Genomic DNA, 22964 nt, shown 5'->3' on the forward strand with positions numbered 1-22964 from the left:
TTAGGGGTATGCGCCCCCCTAGAAAAAAGCACTGTATCTATCTGTCAATCACCTATATCTATTTATATCCCACCAGAAAGCTGGGAGTAGCGCTATAAGCTCCGTTTACAGCACAGCTCACTCGAGCACCCGTTTTTTCAAACCAGCAGCAACAGCGTAAGGATGGCGCGGGTGAAGGTGCTCTCGAGCACGTGCAGAGTACCCCGTCTCACGCCGCCACGTTCCCGAGGAAGGACCGTTAAGTCCAAGGAGCCTCACACGCCTGCAGTGTTTTTATTTTGGTTTGTCCTACGAATATACGGCCTGGGGTGGGTGTGGGGAGATGGTTATCCACCCCCCAGACAATGCATCCTTTGCAGCGCCAGGGGAAAGAGAAACAGGCTTCTTCTCCTCTCCGTCCTCCGCAAGGAAAGCGCCTCGGACCCCGCCCACCGAGCCCTTCAGCCGCGCGAAGAGGCGCTTCCGCCAAAGCTTCCCCCGGCGCCCCCCCCCCACCTCAGCTTCTTGCACTCCCACCCCCCCTTCCCCAAGAGATGCAGCCCTTACCCGGCTTCCAAAACTTCAGCGGACCGACGGGCGCCGCCATCTTGGGGTGAAAGGTCAAAAGGAACCGAAGGAGCCCGCTCCGCAGCAGCGCGGCCCCGGGGTGCGCGTCACGTGGCCGGGGAGGGCTTTGCTATTGGATGCGGGGTTGCCATGGTTGCATTAACTCTCAGGCTCGAGCCACTGCCGCCTCCTTGCCAGCCAGGCTGGCTGCGAAGGGAAGAGCGGGAGCTTTGCTTTTCTGTACGGTGCTGCATCATGAACAAATGCAAAGCCTTGCGTGATATTTGCAGTCGGCCCTAATAAAAGCCCTGTCCTGTTGTGCAGTTCTGTATCCAAAATAAAGGACCAGGCGTCTCTGCCGCTTTGCTTCACTTTGCTTTGGTTGCATTCTGTCCGTTGGGAAAACCTAGCGAATTCCAAACGGGCTCTCTGCATCCCATAAGGAGCAAGAGCCGCTTTATTTTGTCCTTTTCAACACCATTTGCGGCGCAGGAGTCCCGTGGCAGGCAGTGAGACTGGCACGCTATGAGCGAGGCACCCAAGAAGCTTGCCCTTCTTATTTATAATTATAATAATAATTTTATTATTTATACCCCGCCCTTCTGGCTGGGTTTGCCCAGCCACTCTGGGCGGCTCCCAACAGAATATTCAAAGCACGATCAAACATTAAAAACTGCCCTAAACGGGATTTTTAGAGCCCTGAATCCGTTTCCCTCGCTGGAGGCTTCTCCCAAGCTTCCCACGTTGGCTAAGGATGGAGGGATGGACGGGCGTCCTCTGCATCAATCTGGGAGCGCTGAGTTCAAGTCGCTCCTCGTCCCATGTGCAACCCACGCGCTCCTCACCCGGCACGTCTGAACTGGAAGCTGCGTCCCGTTTGACAGGTCCCTTGGGTCGCAGCCCGAGGCGCCTTCCCTCGCTGGCACCCGGAGGTGGAGAGGAACTGAGTCAGCCTGGGATGGCTGAGGCACGCCACGGGTTTCAGACAAGACCAGGGCGGGATTCAGGTTTGATGAGGCCCTAAGCTACTGAAGGTAATAGAGCCCTTTATATGTCTAGCAGTCCTTTTGTCAACAACAAATTGTTGCTTTTTTGTGTTGAATATATGCTATATGGTAATTTATGATTCTAATAGGTATCTAAAGCCATTTGCACGTAACAAAATACATATTTCATCAAAGCTTGCTTTTTATCTTACATTTTGGAAATGTACATCAAGTATTTTTTCCCTTTAAATTTTTTTTTGGGGGGGGCAAGAGAGTGGGGCCCTAAGCTACAGCTTGTTTAACTTATACGTAAATCAGGCACTGGACAAGACAGAGGGGTTGGGCAACACAAGCTCACTGTTTGGGGAAAGTGCTTTATCTGCAGTCAAGTCTATTGATCCATCAAGATTAGTATCACCGACCCTGGCTGGCAACGGCCCTCTAGGGTAAGGTTGCCAGATTTTTTTCAATGAATTCGGGGACACTTTTAAACTTGGATTTTGTATGGGGACTGATGTGTAAATCCGGGGACTGTCCCCAGGAAACGGGGACGTCTGGCAACCTTACTCTAGGGTTTCAGCCAGGGACATGCCCTACCAGAAGATGCCAAGATTCGAACCTGGGGCTTTCTGCAGGAATGGTGGATGCTACTGCAGTGTGGCCCTTCCCCCAGGCAGATGCGCTCAATAAGAGGTCCTTCTTGCAGTTGTGGGAATCAGAAATGGTGCTGTTACAACTGGGCCTGTGTGGCCAAGTTCGCACAAGGTGACGTTCAATCAGGGCTTCTTTTTTTCAGCTGGAGCTCAGCTCCAGCTCCAAGTTCACAGTGAGCTCCATCACATCTTTTTCTAGAAAAAAAACCACTGGGGGCAACTTGTTCCTGGATGCAGCTGTTTAGACAACACAAAGGGGATAACTGTACTTTTCTCATAAGAGAACATCTCCCAGCATGTGTAAAGCAAGCAAACATAGCAGAGGCCACTCTAGAATTGTTCACTGTAATATAAGGGCCATTAAATTCAGCATTCTGTTCTCACCAAGTAGGGCTTCATAAAAAAAGAAAGTGCAACAGGATTGCTCCAGCTATGTATATGGGGGAGTGGTTTCAAACAGTTTCCCAGATTCTTACATTGCAAGCAACCACACCTCTGTTACTTCCGCTGTGAATCAGGCATAAACTCACTGCAAAATGAAAGGGTAGTTAAAAAGGGCATTGACCAACATCCACTCATCTCTGCAGCTTTCAACACTGAAATTTCATCTGAGAAGAGCAGATAGAAAGAGCAACCAGAATATGACATGCAGATTTGGAACTAGCATAAGTCTAGCCTCCATTCTCTAACTAATAACTTACTATATTTTGGGGTTGCCTGTTCTCTAAGAATGTGGTCACCAAGCTATCATAGCCAAATTTTGCATAATGCTTCCTGAGATCAAGGAGATTTATCTATGTTTAGATATAGTTGAATGCCATTTTGAATCAAGATAGCAGACAACCTTTCAAACCTGAATTGTTTTGTTTTGTTTTTGCTTTCTTAGAATTCCCAAGCAACACTTCACACTAATAATAAACCAGAATGTGCTTAGTTTGCAACAACTCCTGTTACTAAAAATGCAATTCACTTTTCCTTGTTTATTATCTAAAAGCTAGAATTTTGCTGCCAAACCCTCTGCATTCCGTTCCAGTCAAATAAATGTGTTGCAATGTTCAGCTGGTTGTTCATTCAGTCAATTGCACTGGGCTCCATTTAGGAAATGCACTGTCATCAATCAATGGTGTTCACTTATAGACAAGAAATAAAACAGTGCAATCCTATTGCTCGTGACTCAGAAATCATACTAGGTCAATAAGACTTCGTCTCAAGCGTTTATGTATGCATAGGATTGCAGGCATGAATAGGATTACAGCCGAAGGCTAATGGAAAAGAATGTTCTAAGTTATTGGCATTTGAAAGGCAAACAAGATGTATCATGTACCACAGCAGTACAGAATCCTGCAGAATGTGTTGGGGGCAGTGGATAATTCAGCTTGTTGAGAATTGCAAGCTTCTAGCCCTTGTGCATGCAGAAATATGTTTGCAGCATGTGTACACTGCCTGCTGAGATCTCAAACAAAAGGCTTAAACTAAAGAACCAGGCAGAGGGCCTTTTCGGTAGGGGCGCCTGCCCTGTGGAACGCCCTCCCATCAGATGTCAAGGAAATAAACAACTATCTGACTTTCAGAAGACATCTGAAGGCAGCCCTTTTTAGGGAAGTTTTTAATGTTTGATGTTTTATTGTGTTTTTAATATCCTGCTGGAAGCCGCCCAGGGTGGCTGGGAAGGCCTGGCCAGATGGCGGAGTATAAGTAATAAATAATAAATTATTATTATTATTATTATTATTATTATTGTAGAATAAGATTTCCAGGGGATCAGTGTCCCATGAGAGTTTAAGGTCTTCTCCTTAGCAAGCAGTGCCCAGTTTATTGTTATTAATAAAACATATATCCCACCCTTTCTCCAAAGAAGCCCAGGCCAGCATGTGAGAAAACACAGTAAGAAAATGTGTCAGTTGGCATACTTTAAATAAAAGTAACACTAAATTCTGGGCTGAGAATTTGTAGTTTCTTGGCAGAGATTATGTTGGGGGTTATTTTGGTGACTGAGTGTGCAATCCTAATCATGTTTACACAGAAGGAAATCTCACTGAATGAAGTGGGGCTTACCGCCAGGTAAGCAAGTTTAGGATTGCAGCCTTATTCTTTTGGAAATATAGAGTGTAAACAGTCCCCATTGTGTCCTATATTGTAAGGAAAGCAAAACTGTCAGAGACCCAAAAGCCTCTTTCACCAGAGATAGCTTTCAAGCCTCTACTACCCGTAGCTGTTCTCTCCCAAAGTGCAGGTACTGCCACACAAAAAGATCGATTTCTGACAAGTGCAGAACAGATGTTATACTTACTCATCAAAGAAGCTGGATGTACTGGATATACATACAGATGTGAGCAGATCCCCTTAGAAACAAAGGACATATGGATTTCAAAGTTGCCTCTTTGCATTATCTGGATGGCCTTGTTCTGTGCATTTTTGAACAAAGTAAAATCTGCACAAAGTAATATTAAATTGAGCCACATCAGACTTTGCTTTCTTCTTTATTCTGAATTAATTACCCTTGTGGACTGAATAATAAGCTTGGATCTGCATTTAAGTTGTTCAAGTCACTTGGTCCTGAACTGACCCACCTCAAATGGCTATTAGGGGGAAAATGAAACATGAAGACATTTTGGAGTCAAAGTTGCAATCCTTAAGCACACTTATGTTCAAGTAGAATATAAACTGATGTTTGGTTTGACACTATATTACCTTTAAAAAATCCTCTAACTTGGGAAAGATGTGTTTTCTTTTTGGGAAATGTTTTATTTTTCAGAGTCAAATAAGAATTATATACATAAAAGTAGAAGACAATGAAAATAACAAACAACAACTGGGAAATTTGCCCTAAGATATGGCCATAGTTGTTGGAAAAGTTATGAGTCACTGAACATTGTCTTTGTCATTGTCTTTTGTTAGCCATCAGGCCATCAACTACAGGGTCATACACTTAAAATATTTTTACATGCTCCTATATTGGGACAAAAAAAAAGGCACTACCGTGGTTTTTAAACAATCAAAACAGCTAATATTTTTGTCCCCAAGTTACCCTATGATTTCTTAGACCAAAAAAAGCACTAGAAAGCAACATTTCTAAGGGCAATACAGAATTGACCAAGTGTGAAGGCTGGAGCATTTACAAGTAAGCCACAAAGAGCAACGTGAAGTAGTTTCCATGTGATTGCTACCTTTGTGCCGCAAGGTATAATGTGCATATTGGCTTGGCATTCCAACCCGTTTTTCTCCATGGCACGGCAAAGCCTGAGAAAGGCTTGCAGTATCACAAAGATGGCTGGGCAGCCAAGTTAAAAAAACAACAACAACAACCAACCCAGCAGCATCCCCCGTATGGCAACTATGTGTGCCAGCTCTCACGATCCCATTTCTCAGAAGCAGTCATTTGATGAATACAGTGCAAAGTCTCTGAGGTTTATAAGGCTTGTGCTGATCCGCTGCCTAGGCTTTAAGTTGCACCTCATTGGGCGGCAGCCTATGTAGTTTTCTGCCACGTTGCCCCTCCTAGACAGCATGGAAACCATGTGATTCAGCTTGGACCGGATGACGGAGTAGTGGAATTCCCTCTCCTTGTTCAGCTTGCGGAAATAGTCAGCCCTGTGGTTGGCGGCATAGTCTATGGACCTCAGGGATGTCAGCGAGCCCGTAGAGCTTGCCCGAGAGCACTGGGAAGACAGCGAAGAAAGCGACCGAGCACTAGATGAAGTTGAAGTGGCCTTCCTAGTAATGGGAGATACTTCTTTAGATGGCACCCTCTGATCAGGAGATGCTTCTTTGAAGACCACTCTCTGTTCGGGCATCCTTTGATCGGGCACCCTTTGGTTCTGGACCACTTCTGCAGCCTCCCTCTGTTCGGTCTGCGTTGTGGCGGTCTTGTACAAAACGGTTGTCTGAGTGCCCACTATCCTGGATCGAGTAGTGGTCTGGGTTGTGGCTGTTGCCACTGAAATGCTGGTTTGTGTGGCGCAGTTAAAGAGGGCGGTGGCGGGCTTCTCTTCCAATGGCTCGGTCTGAGTTGACTGGCTACTTGTCCCCTTAGGGTTCGCTAGGACCTCAGGGCCATTGTGCCACTCCTCATCGCCACTAAGGTGAGGGCGCTTCGCGGTCACCCTTCCACTTTGGAGCTCTCTCGCCAGCTCCAGTTCTCTCTCAAGCTTCTTTGGGCTGCTTGAGAGCCTGGCAAACTCCGCTCTCAGGAGGTTATGCACAGTGAAGTCTTTGCACGGTGTTGCTTTACTGCTCATGTGCTCAGAGGCATCGCTGTTCCTGTAGCTGGATGGATTCTTCGGGTCAAGAGGTTTCGATCGTGCGTACAAGATGCGGAACTCCAGATCAAAGTGTTCAACCACTTGGCCGGAGAGTAGCAATACATTGCTGCTGTTTAGTTTCCCATCAGTCCACGTGAAGCTACCAGGGGTTGGGGGAGGAGAAAGAGAAGAAGAGTATTATGCTATGCATAACTGTTCATTTAAAAAAAATGTTTTATGGCTGACAAATGGACATAGCAATGCAAATTGGCTGGGGGGTTGGAATCCAATGTGAAGTTCTCTAATGACTGGTTACCTTTTCTTCATTAACTCCAGGGGAAACTAGACCACCTACTCCTCACATTCTCTCACAGCATCAATCTGGTTGTGGTATCTGTTCTGGTACTCAGTCCCTACTTAGCGATTACTTCCGAGTCCAGCCTTTTGCAATGTACATGTGTTTTTGCCTGTGGTAGAGCTTGTTCTTTCAACATGGAACACATGTTCTATGTTTGTTTGTTTCAACCTTTTTATTTACTTATTTCATTCTGTAGCATTTACATGTTTCTCTTGCATTTGTACTGCAGCGTGATAAAATCCCAATAAAAATATCCAGTGCTTTTTTCTTAAAAAAATGTTCAGCGGTACTCTCATTTTCTTACTCATATTGAAATACTCAGTTAGGCCAGACCTAGATTCACAAAATGTTTAGGGGTATGCGTACCCCTGCATCCTCCCAGGAAAAAAGCACTGAAAATAAAATATTATTTAAAACATTGTTTCATGGCCTCTTCTTGTTGGTATTAAGTAGGTAAGACTGAATTGCTCCCCCTTGTGAGACAGAACAAGAATTCATTCCCATTTAAATACACATTTGCTACTTCTTTTTTCTCTCCACAACCCCCACCCCCTCAGTAGAACTTTGGTGCCTTTTTACAGCTTGGCAAGCAGAAATTCAACAGCTGCTGCTTGGACAGTCTGAAAGGCCATATGTCACTTCTGCATAATGAATATACATACAGTACATTCCATATTGCCATGTCTGCATATAAATACAAATCAGGAGTGAAGGGAACTAAAAGCAGCTCAAGAAGACTAATCAAACTCCCCCTGGCCCTTCCTCCTGCCCCGCTTCAGGTGAGATAAAGCCTTTGTCAATTTCTTAAAGGGTCTGCTAGTCAAGGGGGCATGTTTGTACCAGGGAAATGATGCTTCAAGCACAGGCAATGGGTATTTGTCTGTTGAGCCTATCGCAGACTTCCCATCAGACTACACTCTATAGAAGACTCTCGGGTTTGTTAAAGAAATACGAAAGGTATCAGGTAGCTTACCTGTAAGAGCCTGTAGTCACTCTTACACCATCAACCAACATGAACTTCTCATGGACACTCCCAATTATCTTGGCTCCTGATCTTGCATAATAAGTGTTTCCAGTAATAGTTCGGACTCTCATCAGCTGTTAAAAAATGGCACACAGTTTAGGCCAGAATGCCAAGCTCTCTTCAAGCCAGGACTGTATCCCAGAAATGGGCCTGCAGCAAACTAGTTGAGATTTACCACCGCCCCATGCATAGTTCCCATCCTGGCTGGCACAAGGTCTCCAGCCACAGTTTGGATTGGTCTCTTAACTGGGATGTATCAAGGGAACCTCACTTCTGGGTAAAGGGTTTGGCATCCAAATGCATTAGACAATGAAAGGGAAAAGCAGCTTTGAGCATGAGAATTTCTCCCTCTCTTGAATAATGGCTTGAGGTAAATCCAAGATCAATCTGTTTTCCACTTGTAAAATCAGAAGCACCCCACAACTTACATGCTCCTGTTCAGGAGAAAAATCCAGGTTTTTGCACATCTCCATAAAATGACAAAGGCAGGCCTGATCCAGGAGGATGTAGACGGGAACCAGCCTCTTTCTACAGGCTTCCCGGAGATCACTGAAGATGTCCATGTCTGTGAAGGAGTCCATAACTATAGCGATAACCTGGAAGATTTTAAAGTAAGAAAAAATGAATTATAAGAAGTTATGTGCAGAAGCTTATCTTGTAACACGCTTTTGGTCAAGGGAGGGGATGTTGCTGGACTCCAACTCCCATCAGCCCCAACTAGTGTGGCCAATGGTCTGTCGATGGGCATTGTCATCTGGAGGACACCCCAGTGGATGCCATCCAGACCTAGCAACTTGTTACTTTTAAATTTTCTTGCATAGCATTAGAACAAGGGTGGGAAACCTGTGACACCCCCCCCACCAGTGTTTTCCTATTCCAACTCCCATTGGGTCTAGCCAATGTCAAACATGATGGGAGCTATAGGGGAATGAGACCTTTTTCCACCTGCCTTGCCCCACCCTCCAGCCTTAGGAGCCTTCAGAATAGAGTTGCTGCCACGGGCCTTATGTTCATGTGTCTTTTGATCAACTGAGTGGAAGACTATGAGTCATGGGGGTGGGGGGAGTGTTTCTGCGAAATCAACCATGCTTAGTTGGTTTTTGGTTTGTTAATGTTATTTTGTGGATCACGGGTGCTATACCACTTTGTGAATCTTAGAATAGGACTTCCGTTGTGGTTCTGCTGTTTAGCTTTTTCCTTTTAGTTGTTTTGTTAATAGTGTTTTATAGAAGGTGGTTGTTTTACTGGTGATTTGGAATTCTTTTACTAAGGATTTGTTAATTATTTTATATCTGTGGTTCCCAATGTGGGGCACACGTCCCACAGGAAGGCAATTTGATTTTTAAGGTGGGCAATTTGAGAATGAGTTATTAGCAGTGAATGGCCTTTGAGGCTTCCTCCATGTGAATAGTTCACTTTTTGAATAATAAGAATTATACATCACGGGGGGGGGGGCGGATCAGGATTTTAGAGATGCTTAGGTGGGGCATGGCCAAAAAAAGGTTGGGAACCACTGTTCTATATGAAATATGTTGTAATTGTTCTGTTCTTGTTATTCATTGTTTGTGAGCTGCTTTGTCATTTGTGTTAGTGAAAATCGGCATGGAAATATAACAAATGGGCGGATGAAATAAGCAACATCTGGAGGGGCACCACTCCTGGCATAGGTATCTGTTCTCATAACCCAGGGGGTATACAACGATCCCTCTACCACCAGCACCACCATCAAGTCTACTGAGGAGCCTGCATTTCTGTGGTTTTCCCTGAATCAAGGCGTTCTGCTGTTAATCTCATGCCATGGCCTGAAGAGAAACTGTGGCAGAGTCAACTATCAGTCAACATTTTCCTCCACTCCCTTCCTCCCAGGCAGAGGCTGGGCCATGTACTGGCTTGCTGCAGGTGTTTGTTAGGAAGGCCAACACAGCTTATTAAAAGGATTTGGCGTTTCAGATAGCAAAGCCAAGTCTACAAGGTACACGTGACTTCTACCATGTTTTTTTCCCCCTCTCTAAACGCTTCATAAGCGTTGAGGAAGGGCCAAAAACAGGCAAAACCTTGTGTTAGCATTGCATAGGAATCTCAGGTATTGTCAGGTGCTGGGAGGAAACAGTGAAGTGTGCCAGAGATTTTTCAAGCACTGCGTTAGGAAGGAAGAAAAATAACATTCTTCCTCTTGAACTGAAGAGCCCACTTGTAAAACAGAAATCAGGACTTGCCTATAGGGGTGTTGCAAGGACAAAGAGGCAACATTTTCAAAGTTCTAATTGAAACCTATTAAATTGTAGCCCGCAATGCTAGCCCTACCAAAATAATTATTGTCATTATTTTGTATTAACCCACCCTTCACCCCAAAGTCTCAGGGTGGGTTACAACAGGCATAGGCAAACTTGGCCCTCCAGATGTTTTGGAACTACAACTCCCATCATCCCTAGCTAACAGGACCAGTGGTCGGGAATGATGGAAGTTGTAGTCCCAAAACATCTGGAGGGCCGAGTTTGCCTATGCCTGGGTTACAACATCAAAGCACAATGTTAAGCACAGTTTAAAACAATCTACAGTCACAGAAATAAGGAAAGTAAAAAATGTACACCTGTGTCAAAAGCCAGGGTAAGAGGTGCATATTCAGCATTCACCAGAAGCTGTACCGTGATGGTGCCAGACACACCTCTGTAGGGAGGGAGTAGCTTAGGGGCCACCACAAAGAATGCCCTGTTGCCCAGGCATCTTCATTGGTTACAAGTGCCTAATAACCCAGGAGCAAAATGTGCCTGACACCTGGGAATTTTTGAACACTGGCACCAAATGGCTCAAGGATAATGGATATGAATTCTGAAATACGTATATATCTCACAAACTAATGTATATATTTTTTTTCCACATTGCTTGTTTTCGTCAAAGCACAAAGAAACAGTATTTGTTGACACATGGAGATAACTAGGATTCCTATGAATGTGTGGGTTTAGCTTTGAAATATGACTGGCTGTTAGAAAACAATCGTGTGATTTCGAGTAATCACACATTCAGTCTAAAAACTGTAATAAGATCTTCATTAAGCTTCTTTATCTATGGAACCATATGACAAATTTGCCAGTGAGACAAGACCTTACTCTTTGGGTTACTAGACAAAAATAGGCAAAATTAGTTAATGAATTCTAGATGTTCTGCCTCTTCAGGGTCAAACACAGGTGAATGATCAGAGGACAGTTTTTCAGTATTAGCCTTTGGGCATGAAACAAGACTTATGTGCCACATTTTTGGAAAGTTGACTTTTTTTATTTTCACGTAAGATTAAACTAAATCATACATACCAAAACATGTACAAGTCACAACACAAAGAAAATAACTAAACGAATGAACCCAATATAAAAACAAAATAAGCAGGTTATAACAAAACTATCAGTGAGGGGAAACTTAATACAATGCCACACCTTTAAGATGTTACCAAGTAAAAAAAAAAAAAAAGCCAAGGGACAAAGCATTTAATAATCTATGTGCTTGCAGAGTTGAGAAAGGATCTGTCTCTTCCTAAAGAAAGCTATTACAACAGATGAGAAAACCTAGTATCATAACCAAATCCTCTTGAATGCTACTGGTGGCGCTTGCCCATGTTCCGTCTTGTTGGTGTAATCTATGGAACCAAACCGCACTGCAACTAACATTTCTTTTACTGTGACCTCTTGTGACTCTGAATTTGTATTTCCTAGGAGTGCTTTTTCTCAGACCACATGATGTCGATATTCTGTGTTAGCCTCACACAAATCTTTCCAGAGCCTTGCAGCTGTCAGCAAAAGGCTGATTAATTCTTTATTTTTCAAATCTTTGTTGCCATCTGACCACAGGTTTAACAATTGCAGCTGCAAGGATGGCGCAATATTCTGACTATTGCCTCCATTTCTTTAAATACCCAACACCAGAAAACTTGATTTGGGGGGCAAGTTCTAGGCAGCCTTACTCAGGAATGTACATACAGCTATGTCCTGTTCACGTTGACTCAAGAACTAGTGGCAGCTAAGTCCATTGCCAAGACAGGAGGAAATTTGTGGCTTTGGGGTGTTTCTGACAGCGCAGTCACTGAATGGAAGTCCCAAGGCTAAATCAAAAGCACAAATGTTGACTCACCTGTCACCAAGCAATATAAAACTGTTTCTATTTAATTAGTGTCATCTCCCTCACTCTTTAATTATATTTCATTTGATTACTTTAAACCCTTCCCTCTGGTTGGACCGTGAATGACCTCAAGATAAAAGCCTCCCTACATGAGTTAAGATTGCATGGTCCTCTATTCCACACACCTCACTCCTTTCAATTAATGTCATCAAACAGAAGCTTCTATAGAGTTTCCGCCATACTAGTTGCCTGACTTGTAATGTGTTCTTGATCAGCAAAGACCTCACACCCTCCTCCAGTCACTGAAACCACACAGTTTCATCCTCCCCAAACTGCTCCTTGCCATGTCATTTTCTACAAAACCCAACTTCAGGACTATGGGGGGCACCCGCAAGCAGTCCCATTTCTTGAGGAAAGGATATCGAGTCTCCGTTTATGGGAATGAGTTATTCCAGATTCAGAGCTCTAAAAGGAAAAAGGCTGCCCACTTTCCACTGTTAGGTACTAGAAAGAAAAATGTCTGATCTGCACAGACAGCAGAATGAAGTCCAGAGGTGGTAGACAAGCAGGAGAACCTTTTTTAAAAAAATATTCCACATTAAAAACAGAACTCCCTGCTGAAAGGGGAAGGGTCCTAGCTGATCTTCTGTTCTGCAAGTGTTCTACTTGCAGGGAAATGTTGTTTAGTTTTCCGCTCTGGTCAGTGACTGAAATAAATGGATTCATTCGTGTTTAGTTTTAAGTGCTGGAAACATTCAGGAATGCTATCTCTCATCTTAAAAGTTCACCTCCTTCCACTTACATCCGCCTGGACCATAAGGTCTTTGTCAAAAGCTCTTCTTGAGGTGCCCCTGCCTAAAGAGATGCCTTTTTGGTGGTGGCACCCCTGTTATGGAATGCCCTCCCCCAAGAGGCTCACGTGGTACTTACTGTACATAAGATATTTTCAGAACGAGGGGAATAACTTTTTCGTTTCTCGTGCCTTTTAGAACCATGCTTTAGTACTATATATACAATACGATATACGATATATTTATTGTCATTGTCCCATGCAGAACAATGAAATTGAAAAACTACATAAAACATTCAAAAACCCCTAAAAACTCTGAAACCCCATTTTAAAATACACTATACTATAGAGACCCCTTATGCTGCGTTTAGAACCAGAATTGCATTTGCTTGGAACAAGATAATTCTAATTTTTTACTTTCTTTGAATTTTTGTAAGACCCACAACGATGACACGTGTTAATGGGGTGGTTAAAAAGATACACGAAATAGGTGGCTCGATCTACACTCAATACCTCAAGTTTCACTCCACTACATGTCAGGTTCTAATCAAAGCATCAAATACCAACATTCTAAAGAAGGGGTGGAGAATCGTTTGGGCCCAGTGGACCAGATCATCCTCTGTCCTCACCCTATGGGCCAATTTTGGCAAGCAGGTGGGGCAACTCACCTGTCAATCACCTGGTGTCATTGAGACACGTGCCAGGCCAAAGTTGGGATGGAGCTTCACTGATCACCTGAACAATGGGAAGAAGCTGTGGAGGTCCAGAAAAAATATGACCTTCACGAAGACTCTCTCCTCAATCTCAGGGCTCTTTCTCCTGTTTTCTCTTCCTCAGCTGGTTAACTCTTCCCAACCCTGTAATTTCAATTATGATAAGCCTCATGCTGCTATTGAGCTTTTTCTAAGCTTAATAGCAGAAAGAGTGTGTGTGGAATTTCCATTAGGATGGTGGGAGAAGGGGGGAAGATTTAAATATTTCCTCATCCAGTGATAACCATTGTGTTGCTCAGCTGACTAAGGAACAGTTGAGTGTGGCGAAAAGGAGGCTGAACTGCAGAGTGGGGGGGGGGGGGAGATACCATTTTTTTCCTGGAGCCCCGTCCCTTCTTCCCATTGCTCTGCTGATCAATAGGGGGAAATGTTGTGCGCCACATAACATTAGGCAATGTGCTAGAAGCATCTTGCAGGGATGCAGATTGCACACGTCTGAACTGCGGGGGGGGGGGGGATATACACATTTCTGGGAGGCTATGCATACTGATAATGTGTATACTGCCTGGAGAATGTACAAAATGCCGTTGAGATATGCATCATTCTCCAAGGCCTGTTTGGCAATTGTGCATCATGGCCAGAGAATGTGCATACTTCCTTCTTCGTGGATGGATGATGTGCACATTCTCCATGATGCCTGGTGAATGTGCACAATGGTCAATGGCTGTGCACATCATCCGTTCAACTTGCAGTTCTCCTAACATATCTGTTTCTCTGTCTTCCTCTTCTAGCTAATCCATTCTGATCTCCCTCCACTCAAAGGTTTCAGTCACTCTGCACTGAGTTAATAATGTAGGACTGGATTTGGGGTTCCTCCTCTTAGAGATTTTTTCCTGCAGATCCTTTTTTCTAGTTATGCATGCTTTTCTAGCTACGCACAGTCTACTGCTACCACTCTCTCATACATGGTATGGTTTTGGGGTATGTAAGAACAAGCAGAAGACTTGGTACATGGATGTATTAATATTGCCTGCAAATATGGAGGTTCTATTTACCTAACAGTCATTGCCAGATCCACATTCTTAAAAAGGGATCTAGTCTTGTGATCTTTGAGCTGGCAATACCCCAAAGCCAATTACAGATGCTTCAGGTAACATACTCCGCTAACCCAGAAATAGTACCTTGGGTTAAGAACTTTGCTTCAGGATGAGAACAGAAATCACACGGCAGCAGTGGGAGGCCCCATTAGCTAAAGTGGTACCTCAGGTTAAGAACAGTTTCAGGTTAAGAACGGATCTCCAGAACAAATTAAGTTCTTAACTCAAGGTGCCACTGTATGTATTAACCATAGGGATCAAGCATAAATGAATTACATGGACAATCAATTTCTCTGACTCATTTATATAGCATTTTGGTAAGTATTTTATTTACTGCATTTCAAAGACATAATCCCATCCTTCAACACACATCCACTCTGTGTAGACAACATGTCCCATCCCCCCAAAAAGGCTGAGAGAGCACACACAGAAATCAAATGGCAATTATAGTTTCTTCCCATCTCCTGTGTATGCATCACAAGAGTGTCACTTAATAGCTCTTTCTTGCCTGGCATTTCAGGAACTTTAATCGCTTGTTTATTTCTCTTTATCTGAGGGTGCATCACCCTTTTGAAAAATCCTTGCACTCTTCTCATGGCAAAGGAAAAAAGGAAAACAAGATCTGCATCTGATCCTGTTTAAAGACAGCTGGATTATAAAGGTCACCTGGAGGCACCGCAGAACAGGCATGGAGCCAGCATCTGAACTAGACATTTATTTTACATTTTAAAAGAATTAAAAAACCCTAGGGCAGTTTATACTGTGCCTCTTCAGTGTATGACTGCTGCAGCCACATACTTCATATTTAACAGTGCACAAATGTAGGATGCAACTAAAAGTTGCAGCATGGAATGCTGCTATTCAGAGTTCCAGTTAGCCAGGGCCAGGTTTTCCACCCCACCTCCAACCCCTGCCCCCCCCAAAAAAATCAGTTAGCACTGCAAGACCACTAAGCATGTTTAGTCCTTATTGGGTGGGTGGGGGGGGTCTCCTTAAGGTTTTCGTGATTCTGCCAATATTCCCAAAAGTCTGCTGATACCACCTTCTTGTACATGCATGGCGGTGCTATTCTACCTAGCTGTATGTATATAGGATTTTGATCAAAGCAGAGGTTTTCCAGGAAAAACGTGTTAAACACCTGCTTCTCTGGCCACCCTCCAAGCCATGCAACTGCAAGCAGCGAAATTAACAGAACAGCCCCACTTGTTCATACCGGAGACCTCTCTAGCCCTGCACGCTGTTTCCCACAGTGACAAGTGAAACACCTACAGGAAGTCCACAAGCAGAAGACAAGTGCAAGAAGCACCCTGTCACCATTGTTCTCTAGCGACTGGAATTCAGAGGCACGCTGCCTTCAACTGCAGAGGCAGCATATCACTATTGTGATCGACAGCCTTATTCTGCATTGACTAGTCGAGTCCTTCTTTAAAGACACCCAAGTTGGCAGCCATCACCATCTTGTGGTACTGAATTCTGTAGTTTAACTATGCACTAGTTGTACTTCCTTTGGTCAATTCCCACTTTCTTGCCATGCAGTTTCTTTGGATGACCCCAAGTTCTAGAGCAGGTGTGAGGAAGCTCTAGCCCTCCATACGTTGTCGTTGGTCACACTTGTTAGGGCTGATGGGTCAGCAACATCTGGAGGGTCGTAGGTTCCGAAATGTTCTAGAGCAGGGTTTCCCAAACTTAGGCCTCCAGCTGGTTTTGGACTACAACTCCCATCATCCCTAGCTAGCGGGATTAGTGGGCAGGGATGATGAGAACTGTAGTCTAAAAAAACAGTTGATTTTTTGGGAAGGCCTGTTCTAGAGTTACAAGACAGTTACAAGACTACTTTGTGGCTTTACCAAGAGGAACACAGGAGATCAAGTGATAATTAGTGCTGCGCTGCACCTGACATATTTACAAGGCAGTACAGAGACTATGCAGCTTCAGAGGTTGGAGTAAATAACACCTTTTCACCAAACAGTCTACTGTATTTCTACTTTTAAACAGCGGGGTGCTACTTCTGATCAATTTAGGACCAAGTTCCCAAAGTACAGTGTGCATTACATGGCAAATCAGTGGGTGTTGCTTCCTTCATGGCTAAACCACGTCACGTGCCTTCACGAGTTAACATTGCCACAGCAATGTTAACGATGATGGTATTCCACCATCTTTAAGAGGCTAGTAGAGCAGGGGTTAAACCAATTTTCTCTCAGAACCCCTAAGGGCCAAATAGCATTGCATAAGATACTATAACCATCAGTTACAATGGATACATTTCCACAAACCAAGTTGTGTATTATGGATATTTAATTGTGCACAATAAGCAGAAACCGCTTAGAAATCACCTGTAATTGATGTAGAACCACACCTATCACAGCCAAAGAAGTTTCAAGAGAAGCTTAGAAGCCTTATCTTACAATGTCAAAGATATCTCCAGTGGCTGGACTTGAGCGAGAAAATTAATTTCTTCTAAACCTAGTATTGGACAACTTATAAATGTCATCAAGTGCCTATTCAGGATTCTTATACAAGGAACAATCTTAGCTGAACACCCTGGTGAGAAGCAATTCAGCAGTCACCCTCGCTGAATGATTCATTCTGAACAGAATTAGCAAAGCAACTAGAGCCTTGAAATCTGTAATGCTAGCGTACCTCTCAAAGTGGCAGGCCGTCAGTTTTAAGGCAATGATGTCACAGAGCCCAGCAGCTGGAAATACTAGTGAAGTGTGTACATCCTGGTATGTACCAATTTCAATCCACCCATTTCTAGGTGGAGCCGCCATCAATGCTGCAGAAGGCCACAGCAATGGGAAGAACATGCTACACAAGTTAGCAAACTTAACTGGCAGACAACGGATAGCCAGGCCAGAGCACCGCCTGGTAAAGTGGAGACAGCCCACCAGATGCCTCAGAGGCAGTCCAGGAGTCTCAGATGCAGCTGCCGGGCTGCCTCCACCTTCCCTGTCCCCTGTTTCCACCTGGCTGCCTTCAGGTGGTGCAGGGGCTCCTTTGAACTTCTCCCTGGAGGGGAGCACAGCCCCGAACCCCTCAGTGGAAAAGTGTAATGGAGCCTACACATCCCCAGCTGAGCAGCCCCAATCCAGCTCCATACAAACAGAAGCAAGGTCCTGGCTCTCTCAGCTGGGGAGGAGGGGCTTGCACTCCCCAGCTTAGCAGCCATCCCGCTCAGACTTGTGTGCAAGCAAGAGCAGGGTTGGGGATCTGATGTTGGAAATTCCATTCCACCCTTGCTGGAGATATGTGGGGTTGTTACATGTCACATGTCTGTTTACATTCCAGCACAGATTGCTGGAGTCCTGTGAGTGGAACATCCACTCTGTATTGCTTTTATTCTGTGTCTCTGAGAAGAAAGACAAGGAGAGAGGCCATGTTTTTCTTTGTCCTGATTTATGTATAATAAATGTGTAGTTTAGTATAGTATTCACGCCTCACGCCTGATCTGGCTTGTGTGTTTACTCTGCAGAGTAATGTGTGCTCTTGCATGCACAGCAGCTTGAGTCGCAGACGCACATCGAAGGAGGATGACTGATGGATCTCTGCTGTGGCAAGGCTGAGAAGGGAGACACTCCGGCTGGGCCAAGCCAGCTGGCTTTGCATCCCATGGTTCCGACATCTCAGCTGAGAAGTGGGGAATCGGGGCTCGCTCAGTTGGTTGCAGGAGTCTTTCCTCCCCACAGCTGAGCAGCACCTTGGCTCCCACCGTGAGAGTTGAGGCAGTTTCTCCCAACGCCTTGCCAGCTGGGGCCAGTGTAGCTTGTTTCAACATGGTTGCCAGTGGCTTGAATTAATTAATTTTATAACGAATGATTTTAGACTGTTGTTTATGCTGTACTTTGTACTGTTTTATTGTTGTTAGCCGCCCTGAGCCCGGCTTCGGCTGGGGAGGGCGGGATATAAATAAAATTTATTATTATTATTATTATTATAGCAGTTTATTGCCAAACTGCAATGTTTTGCTGGCGATCTATCTCAATGTTGAAAACTTAATATTGCCCACCCCTAGCAGGGAGGTTAGACTACATCTGTTATTTACTGAACATTCTTTCCAATTTATTTGCAGGGAGGTTGTCCCATGCTGGGTCAAGCAAATGTTATTCCACACTTCCCAGTGCCTTTTTTGTAGGGTGGAAAGTTGCTTCTTTGCACAAGAGCTCAAAAAAACCTCTAACTTTAATTGCACAACTGGAGCTGGCCAGTATGCAACTGAATCCCACCTGCAAAATAGTGACAGTCTAGCAGTGCCCCAAGACTGAGCAATGGTAGCTAGATGGAAACACAGTGTGGCCAGGTAGGCTTCCATGGCACATGCCGCCAGGTGGAATCAATAAGGAAGATGACACAATGTGTCATGGGGAATGAAAATCTAGTCAATCTGCTTACAAGAATGTTGTGAGTTATTGCCGCTACAAATTGCCACAATTATAATCATGCAAATATCCATGGCATTTGAATTACACTATAACTACCCTTTATAAAAAATGGTCATGTACAAAGATGGAGCTAGGTGATGGCATCTTCCATAGTGGCTTCAGACCCCTTCACTTTTGCTTATCCTCCTTTTATACAGACTTTGTCAGTCTCCAAGAGTGTAAGTACATATTCAAAACATCTGCTCGTCCCACCACTCTTTCCCCGTTTCTGCTCACCTACTACATGGCTCTTTCTCAGAGTAGGTATGTCAGCAGTGTGCAGGAAAAGAAGCAATCATCCACCTAACAGCTCGCTGGTTTGCATCACACTGCAGTCATAAATCATGGGAACATACCCAACACGAGAAAATTCACGGCTAATTATTGGCTCTACACAATACTACAGGTACCTCTGCTTCAGTATTCTTAGCTCGGATTGCCACCCAGTACTTCAAAATTAGATCACTAGACCTCTCCCATGTCAAATATAGCCTTGCTGTATGATGCAGGACAACATTGCCAGGTGTCGCTTATTTGCAAAGAGTCTTGATCCAGAACACTGTTTTAATATAGGTTAAAAGACTCCCTGCTGTTGGGAAAGATTGAGGGCACAAGGAGAAGGGGACGACAGAGGATGAGATGGTTGGACAGTGTTCTTGAAGCTACCAGCATGAGTTTGACCAAACTGCGGGAGGCAGTGGAAGACAGGAGTGTCTGGCATACTTTGGTCAATGGGGTCATGAAGAGTCGGACACGACTAAACAACAACAAAAGACTCCCCTTCAAATCACAAAGCTATTGTCATGTATTGTTGCTAAAAGGGAAGTCATGGAATGATGAAGGGGGGAAAAGCCAGAGTAGTTGCTATGAGGAGTTGGAGCAACTCCTCTCTTGAGGAAAGATTACAGCAACTGAGATTTTTTAAAGTCGAGGGGACCTGATAGAAGTGTATACAATTATGCACAAGGTGGAGAGAATTGATAGAGAGACAGTTTTCTCCCTCTTTCGTAGTACTAGAGCTCAAGGACATTAAATGAAGCTGAATATTGGATGATTCAGAACAGAAAAAAGAAAGCACTTCTTCCATAGTCAAACTATGAAGTTTGCTCCCACAAGATGCACTGATGGCCACCAGCTTGGATGACTGTAAAAAGACCAGAGAAATTAATGGAAGATAAGAATCTCAATGACAACTAACCAAATGTCTACGCTCTTATTTCCACTGTTGGAGGTAGTAATACCAGTTGCTGGGAATCACAAGAGGGAGGGATGGGAAACCAGTAGGCAAGATCCTTGTTTCCTCACCCTGTAGGGCCAAATTCAACTGGTGGGCAGAGCCAACTACTGTCAATCATGTGATGCTGCTTGAAAGCCCTTTTGCAAACAGACTCCACACTGCTCTTCAAACCTTTTTCTGAAAAAAAGTTTAAAGAACAGCACAGGGTTATTTGCAAAAGGGCTTTCAAATAGCCCCACACTGTGCTTTGGCTGCATGTGTTTGTTCTCAGGAGGGGAATAAGTGTGCAGAGCAAACTGAGCAGGACTGAATCAGCTGGTGAGTGGAGGGTTGAATTCTGCTGGTTGCAGGGGTCTGCATCGACAACATGGTCCCCACAGGAAATGTGGTAGCAAAGCAGATCCCAGCAGGACTGAGTTGCACCCATCAGCTAGTGATTTCAGCTGATGGCATTGTGCCCCACAAACAGCCTGCAGGTCAGAGGTTCCACACCTCTGTTATAAAGCAGCAGTTGAAGCAGGCCTTCCCAATTTCCAGCTTAAAGCCTCAGCTCAAGCATAAGCTCTCACCTTAAGGCAAGCAAGCTCAACTCATAACTGGACTAGTTTACTGGGTTGTAGTCAAGGTAATAAATATCAATGCATCTGAAGTGCTGTGAATGCATGGACAGGAAAACACCAAGGACTCCAAGGAAGACTGGACGTCATACATCAATTCAAAATAACTTCTCTCTTCCATCTTTGCCTTCCATCTAGCACAGTACACTAATTGGTATTGGCCAAATACTCCACCTCATTCCACTTCACAAAATGGATGTGAAATATATAATGATTGACTTGATCACATATGTCCCAAAGCATGTATTTTACAAATAATTTTGTTGGATTTCTAACTTATTCCTCCTAAATTCAGCTGCAATACTGAAATGCACATGGATGAGGAATGAAAGAGAACACCGCTTAATGGTTACACCTAGTTTGAGGTAGTATTAAGGTCGTGCAACATCACTCTGTCATAGCTTTTATCTGGAGGTCCATCTCATGCTGGTAATATATATTTTTTAAATGTGCATTACTAAAACTAGAACAAAGCGTGAAAAAAATCCAAGTGCATCAGAGTCATCCTGTTCCAACGGCCAGCACGGGCACCTTCAACTGTCAGTTATGCAGCAGTTCTATGGTACTCATTCATCTATGGCAGTCTCAATTAAAAAGGTGACATATAATCATTTCATGGCCCAAGAGTTACTACCCCTGCTACCCCTGCCCATGCTGCATAAAAAGGACCATTCCAAGACACCTGTTCTATTCAAACTAGGCTGCTGACCATCTCTTATGCAGGCTACACAGCATATATATATATATATATATATATATATATATAGACAAGAGCAAATGAAAGACTGAGAACCACCATTCTAAAGCATTTGGTCCATTCATTGGGGCAGGGGTCTTTGTGTTATCACAGACCCCCTCAGCCCAAAAGATCAAGCAACCAAACAGAAATCAAACAAACTTACTTTGCTCAATGAAAGAGGTGTGGTGCCTATATAAAAAATATTTGTACTAGCTACATTTTGCACCGCCCTCCCCTCCAAAGGGTGTTCGGGGCAGCAGATATGCAATCCAATGTAATAAAACGTTAAATACTCAAAATAGATGCCACTGTGGGGGAACAAACAGTTCCAGAGGGAGGAATTTATGTGGCAGCCCCTAGCCTGAATGGGAGAAACCCACTGGTTGGACCATAAGCAAGGGTTCCCTGTTATAGAGAGCCTCACTGTGGTATAATGGTTAAAAGCGCTGCTCTAACACCCGGGAGATCCAAATTCAAATCCCCACTCACGCAGGCCTTGTCTCTCAGTCTAACCTACTTCAAAAGGCTGTTGTGAGAACTGAATGGGAAGGAAGAAACTCAGGTTTGTCAGGCCCGAGCTCCTTGGATGAAAGGCTGGTTAAAGCTTCCAGATACCGCGCGAAGGCTTCATATCCACATTCCGGCGCCCTGACATGGTCTAAGGAACCGCTGGGAAGTGTTGAAGAATCTCCGAGGGAATAGGATCGGGGGCAATAGGAATCAGATCAAAAACTGGATTCCCATGCAGTCGCGGCTAATCTAGTCAATCCCCGAAACAGAGCTGCCGCTGCTTCCCCTGGACGGCTCTGACTCACCTCCCTGGCCGACCGGATCTGCTTGCGCACCACCTCCTTGCAGGGGTAAATGGTCTCGCCAAAGCTGGGCTGGAAGTGCGCCTCTACCCGGGTGAGCCCCCGGAAAGAGCCGCCGACGAAGGCCGGCCAGCCCAGCTCCAGCACAGGTGGCTCCACGTCGGATTGCACCGGGAAGTAAGTGAGAGACGAGCAATCCAGAGAGGAGTTGGGGGACTGATCCGAACTTTCGTCCGCGCCCGGCGGAGGCACGGCGGCGCGCAGCACCGCTCGGATCTCGGGCTCGGAGAGGAACGCGCGCAGCTTCTCCCGGCGCAGGAAGGCGTGGAAGGCCGGCCGGCCAGCGGCGATGAGCTCCTCCAGCGCTAGGCGCTGCGCCTCGCTGTAGACCTGCGGCGGGCTGGGGTCCCACAGGGCGCGGTAGCCCCGAAAGGGCGCATCGTCCAGGCACTGCGACTGGTTCGCCATGCGGGCAGTCGGTGCCTCTTTAAAAAAAAACCACGACGCTCTCCCGGGGGACTAAGAGGATGCCAAACACAACGGCGCCTTTTATAGGGAGTTTGAAACTAAACTCGTCCCCGCGCCTCTGCTATTGGCTGCAGGTGCGAAAGCGAGTCTCTGGTTGG

At 44.8% G+C, this 22964-nt stretch overlaps 2 protein-coding genes across 5 annotated transcripts in view; both read right to left on the minus strand.

Moving 5' to 3' along the window:
- Nucleotides 1-4494, minus strand: part of DHX35 (DEAH-box helicase 35) — a 43750-nt gene extending 39256 nt beyond the window's left edge. Inside the window, exon 1 of one of the 4 annotated variants that reach the window (XM_081009231.1) lies at nt 4476-4494. In XM_081009231.1, the coding sequence (XP_080865357.1) occupies nt 4476-4479 (4 nt within the window). In that variant the 5' untranslated portion in view covers nt 4480-4494. Of the gene's footprint in view, nt 1-546; nt 682-4475 lie in introns of those variants that run through there. The other 3 variants (XM_081009230.1, XM_081009232.1, XM_081009233.1) reach the window with 3 other exon arrangements.
- A 415-nt stretch (nt 4495-4909) lies between these two features.
- Nucleotides 4910-22963, minus strand: FAM83D (family with sequence similarity 83 member D). The gene is made up of 4 exons (XM_081009247.1): nt 22342-22963; nt 8237-8404; nt 7758-7882; nt 4910-6586 (listed from the first exon to the last, which is right to left on the minus strand). The coding sequence occupies exons 1-4, from the start codon at nt 22804-22806 to the stop codon at nt 5551-5553; spliced, it is 1794 nt and encodes a 597-aa protein (XP_080865373.1). The 5' UTR covers nt 22807-22963; the 3' UTR covers nt 4910-5550.
- Between the last annotated feature and the right edge of the window lies 1 nt (nt 22964).

The sequence above is a fragment of the Podarcis pityusensis genome, assembly GCF_964106645.2.
Source record: "Podarcis pityusensis genome assembly, chromosome: 6".
In the NCBI taxonomy this organism is placed as follows: Eukaryota; Metazoa; Chordata; class Lepidosauria; order Squamata; family Lacertidae; genus Podarcis; species Podarcis pityusensis.